General features: G+C 34.3%; 2 protein-coding genes across 3 annotated transcripts in view; one reads left to right on the top strand and one right to left on the bottom strand.

Annotated features, from left to right (window-relative positions):
• The first annotated feature begins 1105 nt into the window (after positions 1-1105).
• Positions 1106-4984, top strand: LOC105556926 (RNA exonuclease 1-like). 2 transcript variants are annotated; one of them, XM_012004041.1, is made up of 10 exons: positions 1106-1281; positions 1900-2034; positions 2145-2311; positions 2417-2663; positions 2755-2953; positions 3177-3408; positions 3484-3628; positions 3688-3938; positions 4010-4409; positions 4555-4984. In XM_012004041.1, the coding sequence occupies exons 2-10, from the start codon at positions 1909-1911 to the stop codon at positions 4846-4848; spliced, it is 2061 nt and encodes a 686-aa protein (XP_011859431.1). In that variant the 5' UTR covers positions 1106-1281; positions 1900-1908; the 3' UTR covers positions 4849-4984. The 2 variants fall into 2 exon arrangements, with proteins under 2 accessions (XP_011859431.1, XP_011859430.1); XM_012004040.1 differs by having other exon boundaries at positions 1871-2034.
• A 94-nt stretch (positions 4985-5078) lies between these two features.
• The window catches only part of LOC105556930 (putative leucine-rich repeat-containing protein DDB_G0290503), a 10199-nt gene continuing 8237 nt past the window's right edge, over positions 5079-7040 (bottom strand). The window contains exon 7 of the mRNA XM_012004046.1: positions 5079-7038. Coding sequence (XP_011859436.1) covers positions 5860-7038 — 1179 coding nt within the window. The 3' untranslated portion in view covers positions 5079-5859. The remainder of the gene's footprint in view (positions 7039-7040) is intronic.

Raw genomic sequence — 7040 nt, 5'->3', positions numbered from 1 at the left:
GCTATGGCCTTGTTTACACCGATCGTTTGATACGCGTATGAGGTACTATATTCGTACTAAATTGATTTAGTCCAGCGGTGTAAACGATAGCGTACTGAACTGGTACGATACGCTTGCAAAAGGAGTATCGTACCAATTTAGTATGCGTATCAAGTAATTTTGTGTCGGTGTAAACTGTAGCGCATTAAATAATAATTATCGAAGGAACGTTACGGTTAGGTGAAATGAGGTTTTCTTCGAAAATCTTGACTTATTTTTAAAAGTCCGACTAAGCTTGTAAATAAACAACTGATAATATTTTCCGAATCCATCGCAATCTAAGGATCACCGATTTTCCAACCAAATTAAATATAATACGTTTCTGTATCAAACCTAACCTTAATGTACTTTTTTGCACACTTAATACACATGGTGTAAACGCAGTCGGATTTAACATTTGGTACGCATCATTTTGGTTCACGTATCAAATAATTTTACGGTGTAAACAAAGCCTATGTTGTTGAGGTCCCGGAACAAGCAATTCTTATGTCTTAAATCATTCAGTATCATAGATAGGAAATCAATTAAATTTTGAATCCGGCTAACTTCCATTTAATAAACATTTAATTAAAATTATCTGGATCACTCACAAACCTTTTTAATTGCACTACAAACGTCTTCATACGAAATACCAACGATTTCATATAAAAATTTTATCTAATTTATCTATTGCGCTAAGTATACGGTGGAAAAATAATTAATTAATTACAAACAAACGAATGACTCACAAACCTTTCTAATTGCACTAGAAACGTCTACATACGAAATACAAACGATTGCATATAGAAATTATTTAAAAATACATTCAGTCGGCGTCAAGTCTGAGCGAATACTTTGCACTAACACACGTACAAAAATCCTGTGATTGGTCATAACTAGAACATGTCGGATGCGCAGTACGGATCGGCGCGAACGTGAAACAAAAGAGCGAGTGGGCATACTGGTTATACTGTGGTTTTCCTATAAAGACTGTACGCCCATTGGATATCGCTCGTCGCTCATCGCGTTCAGTCTGAATCCGGCCTATTACTTTACGACTTCTATGTAAACGAGGCTTGAGGCTATGTGCGTATCATGCGCAAAACGGAACGCACCTTTGGACTGCTTTTTTCTGCGCCAGCATGCGTTTTTAACCTAAAAATCATGTGTTTTATGGCATTTACATATGTATTCGAGTAATTATGCCATACTATTGTTGTTAATATATAGATAAATTAGAATAATGCTGAACTTTCTAATCAGGTAATGTTATAAGTTTATTAAAACGATTTCGAAAATATATAAGATGTATGTATAATAATATAAAGCCAGATTTATATTGAAATCTAATTGTAAATTTCTACAATTTGTTTTAATATAATTTATAAACCATGTATTAATATTATCTGAATTTACATATTATTATATAATACAATTTTACAAAAAAGAATGTAAAAAATGTATATAAGTAGACCTGTTTAGCAATAAATAGTAATTAAATGATTATTGAAAAATAGATGTTACATTCCAGCATAATCTATCCTGCATAATTTATAAACTTAAATGTCTTTGCTACAAATTAACATTACTCGAGACGAAATTTTAGTAAAACTATTTGTAAGTTTCAATCGTGAAGTTTCTTCAAAGTTAAAAAATATACAGTAATTTGATTGAAAAAATATTACTGAAGAACTATTTAAAATTTTAATACTATCCATTAAATATTGGGCTTAAGTATTACACACGTTAAGTACCTCTGTTAGAAGATATTGACATACAATTGATAATATCCAATTGTACTTTTAGACAAATTTGACAATGAAATTTACATGTATGTATTTATTTCCTGCAGTTTATAAATTGTTTACCATTCTTATAAAGTGATAAATCATGAAGGAGCTTACAACAAAACAATTACAACGATTAGAAAAGAAGAAGGCAAAGATGGCAGCATTTTTAGAAATTGCGAGGCTCAATGATAAAGATAAGGAAGCAAAACTGCAGACTTTAAAGCAGGTTTGTATTTAGATCTAAGAATAGTTTTAAACAATGTTTTTGCAATTAGCTAGATCTGAAAATAGTTTTAAACCATGTTCCTGCAATTAGCTTTACGAAATTATTTTTAGACGGCAATTGTCACTGATGGACACAGTCCAACTGATAGTAATTTGCTAGAAGACAGCTCTACTCGTAAACGATCTTGTGAGAAAGATTTAGATGATACATGTTCAGAGGCATGCAAGGGAGAAAATATTTCTAGTGACACAAAATTAGAGGATAATAAAAAACCGAGGTAACTTTATTGATCTATACACAGTGTAATGTATAAAAGGCATGTGATATTATTTTATACATGTATATATTATACTACATACACGTGTAATCCATATGTGTATAGATTAAGCGATATAAACCAATATGCAAGCTTGAAGGAGGAACTCAGGAGACGTAAGAAGAGGCTTAAAGCAATTCCAAGACTCACTCTTAAAGCGGTTGGCGAGAATGCTACTCTGGATGTTCAAAACGTAGGAAAGAGGATACCAATATTTCTCAGCGATGTACAACATCTTCTGTTATATTCACTGCTCGGCCATCATTCACCCTACTTGCCAGCGAGATGGTGTCAACTTGAGAAGTATAACAAAGTAATATCTGGGTATAAAGTAGCATCAAACAGTATTTTATTCTAAAGATAATTTAAATTGTGATGTCTAAATAAACCAATTTTCTCCGAAGGTAAGCCACACTGTAGTCCTGGTGCTTGAAGGCTTGTCTTCGTATCATTACACGGCTTATGAGAGCATGTTCCCGCACATAGTAAATAACTTAAAGCATCGTTTAGAGGTAATAACACCTGCTGTCTACGGAGCATCCATAACAGAAGAGCTAGCAGCTGTTCCTTTAACAGGAACTCAAAGTGATAAATTAATTAAACGTACGTTACATAACAGTAAAATATATTTGATATATTTTCTATCATAATGAATATTTTTAAGTTTTACTCTTCCTATGAAATAAAATATTCTAGTTGATTATTAGGAATGTGTGTTCACAAAATATACAGCAATCAAATTCTATAATATATTAATTTCTAATGTTAATACAAATTATATATATATATATTATAATGACAATGGAAGGCACTTGTTCGTTTTTAGGATACGGTTCCTTAGAAACTGCTCTGCAAACAAACGGAAATGTTATAAAATTGCTGAGAAGCGTCTTTCCGATGCACTCGATAAACGGTGACGAGAAATTGCCTACGAAGGACAGCTTCGACGGAGATTTGCCATCGACTGATAAATTTTCTAGAACGAAACTGCTCTTGTCGTTATGGCAAATGGTGGAGGAAAACTATCCTGTACCTCTAAGAGGAACGTTAGCAGAAAGGCAAGGCTCTGCCATTATAGACGTTAATTATATTGTTACGATATAACTATAATTAATCGATTCGAATAATTCCAGATACGGTTCGTATATATTAACAAAAGATGTTTATAAAGAGGCCACGTCAACATCGCCGATGTTCGGTTTAGATTGCGAAATGTGCCTGACAACAAGCGGCAATTTGGAACTCACTAGAATAAGTGTTGTTGACGAGAGCATGAAGGTGAGTGCAGTCGCGTGCATTTGCGTTAGGCGGTGGCGTGCAAATTGTTTCAATTACAGGTCATTTATGACAGTTTGGTGAAACCGGAGAACGCAATAACAAATTATCTGACTCGGTACAGCGGCATTACTGAGGATATGTTGGACGACGTCACGGTAACGTTGCACGACGTTCAACAGACGCTGAGAACGTTACTTCCTGCGGATGCGATTCTTGTAGGACAAAGCCTGAATTCAGATTTGCACACGTTAAAAATGATGCATCCCTACATCATCGATACCTCCGTAATATTCAATCTTACTGGAGATAGGTACTGTAAGATGTTATAAATATCAATGTTAATGAACACAATTTCAATTCACGTTTTGTTATCTGACACAGATATAGGAAAACGAAACTGCAGATTTTGGCACGTGAATTCCTCGGGGAACGCATTCAAGACAGTAAAGCCGGACACTGCTCGGCCGAGGACTCGAAGGCTTCCATGAAATTAGTAAAGTTGAAATTAGCGAACAGCGTGGATTACGGAGACGCCGTGCTGCTCGGCGATCGCAGCATGAGAGTCTTGAAAATGGAAACTGGCAACGAGAGAACGAAGCGAACATTGCAAAGTACAGAAATAAAGAAATACGCCACATCGATATTTAGTCACATAACGAAAAATAAAGGTGCCACCGCCGCTATCGTGGGCGATGATGAGGTGATGTCCGAATATTCCAAATATTTAACGAACTCGTCTCTCAATGTCATGGACGACGAAAGTTTTGCGAAGGATGATCAAGTTAGTGTGCATCTATGAACGCAATATTAAATATATGTTTCGATGACTTTAATGAACATTCATCTATCGAGAAATTAAAACAAACTGAAAAGATAGAGTAAAATTGTTTTCAATTATATCTATTATCAATCTTTGATAATTGCAGGTACGTCTTGTGATAGCAGACAACGATAAACACGCCGTAGATCGGACTTCGGAAATCGTGATGGAGCATGATTTTGTACTGTGCCATGTGAAACTCAGGGAAGAACAACTGAAAGACGAACAGCTAGAAGAAACATTTCGTACTGTGAATGAATGGATTTATAAAATTTGGCAATATAGCGCGATAAATAGTCTCGCATGCGTGATATTCAGTGGGCAAAATAATACTGCGAATGGTTCATGTTTCTTGAATATCAAGACAGAGGTGTCGCCAGACATTGTTTTACGAGCTTGAAAGAATTTTGAAATTACCGAATCATCTTGTGAATTATATATGAAGGAAATAAACTAATTTTGTTAATATTGGATACAGCATCTGAAAGAAACCACGGCTGTAATAGTTTAAATAAATAACATACTTGTACAAATAACATTTGCTAATGAAAATATATTTTATAACTCAATTCACTTATTTTGCTTTATATGAAACATGTTTATTTATATTTTTCTTGCTTTTTTTAATAAAATATCTTGTTTCGTAAATTTTAGTAACTGCGGCTTATTACGTACATAAATATACTAAATGTTATACAGTAATACATGCAAAAGATACAATTATTTTCTTCGAACATTATTACAAAGTAATTTACTTCGGGGAAGTGTGTTGAACAGCGATAAGATTAATAAACCATAAATGCATAACTTAAAGAACTTAAATTTTACAAGTCTCGTCATCCTTTTAAATTCAGACTAATACATTATACATTCAGAAAGTAACATGGTTAATAGAGTCCCTTATCGTGAGACAGGAGACAGGTTCTTAATATGAGAGCGGGGTTTCTGCTAAATAGGCATTATTCGTAGTTCCACCATGAATTTATTAACCTAGAAGTAAAATCTGCTTAGTGGAAAATTCATAGTTAGATTCGTGTAGCATGTAACTGTTGCAAAAAGGATTTGTGAAAGTGGATGTTGAAAACCTGTCTCGAAGCGACTTCGGTTGCTTGTACTAGCGCGCACAGAGTGTACTAAGGTTTGTTCATAGTCAATTCTTATATTTAAAGATTGTCTTAAATATCTCTTGGAACATTTCTTAGCCAGTGAAATGATCTGCATGGCATCCATACGAATCATTTCTTGGCTAAATACTCTTTGAACATGTATTTAGGACATGTATTAGAAAGTTAAATATAAGAATTAACTATAAATAAACCTTAGTGCACTCAGTGCGCACTAGTATAAACAACCGTTCGCTATTATATTAGGAACCTATCTCGTAACTTTCCTTTACACATTAACGAAATATCTATTTTTTAAACGAGTTCATTTTATACATTATGTAGGTTAAATTTGGTTCTCGCTTATTTCTATCAAGCATGCGTTGCCTGAACGAAGCTGCCATGGCAGCTCCTTCCGACAATTGTTTTTTAGTATTCTGTAAGTTTACTGCAGAGAACTGCGTGGCGCAACCATCATAATCGGCGGTAGTTACCTCATTCATCGCAACTGACGACATTTGTTGTTCGTTTCGTGAGACTTTTCGTTTCTTCTTCGCTCTCGTTGGCGCATCCGTAAGATTCTCTAACATATCATTCGAAAGTCGCTTTAAGCCGGCTGTAAAACAACGTTCTGGTGATGGCAGAAATATAGGTTTGTTTCTCAATTGTCCGCTAACTGGTCTTTTGCTAGGTTTCTTCTTCGCTTCCAATTCTTTAGGAGTGTGCACCTTTGTAGTAGCTTTATTCAGTTTTTTAATAGTATAGGCTACATTTGTTGATTTTCTTGCATCCATTGTATTTTCTCGTAGTAGTTTACGAGACACGTCTTTATCAGACTTTAATTTTGAAACTGGAATCCGCACTGGCAAAGTATTCCTCTTTTTTCCTGTCTGCAAAGTCTCGATAACTTCCACTGTCTCTTGCCGTTTAGTTTTCTTCTTTATCACATACTTATCTGTAGGCGAGTCCACCTTCAAATTGCTTACAGTTTTATGTTTCTTCTTCTGCTGTACTAACTCCTGTTTGTTCTTACAAATATATTTTTGAGGTATATTATCTTTGTTCACATTTTCATCCTCTTCAGCTACGTTAATTTGTTTCTTCTTTATCTTCGTTTCTCTTTCCTTAATCTGATAGGTGTCTTCAGGAGAATTATCTTGTACAATAGTTAATTGATTGTGATTAGCACGTTTTTTCTTTTTGGAAATGTGTAATTCTTTCGCGTCCTCAGAAGTAGCTTTTTCAATATTTTCCTCTAGTGTTTCTCTTCTCTTCCTTTTCTTTCCTGTCTCATTAATCATATCTGCATTTACGTAGGTATTATCCTCCAGAACTAATTGGCTAAGCTTAACACGTTTTTTCTTCTTAGGAATCATTAATTCTACTGTATCATTGGATACAGATTTTTCGGTAATAGTTTCCTTTGGTGTTTCTCGTTTCTTCTTCTTTTTCTTTTCTTTCTCATTTATCTGATACATATCTTCACAAA

Source organism: Vollenhovia emeryi, unplaced genomic scaffold (genome assembly GCF_000949405.1).
Source record: "Vollenhovia emeryi isolate VEMERY1.0 unplaced genomic scaffold, V.emery_V1.0 DF939699.1, whole genome shotgun sequence".
NCBI classification, from domain to species: Eukaryota; Metazoa; Arthropoda; class Insecta; order Hymenoptera; family Formicidae; genus Vollenhovia; species Vollenhovia emeryi.
The sequence above is the reverse complement of the archived record's forward strand: the minus strand, read 5'-3'. Positions and strand labels throughout refer to the sequence as shown.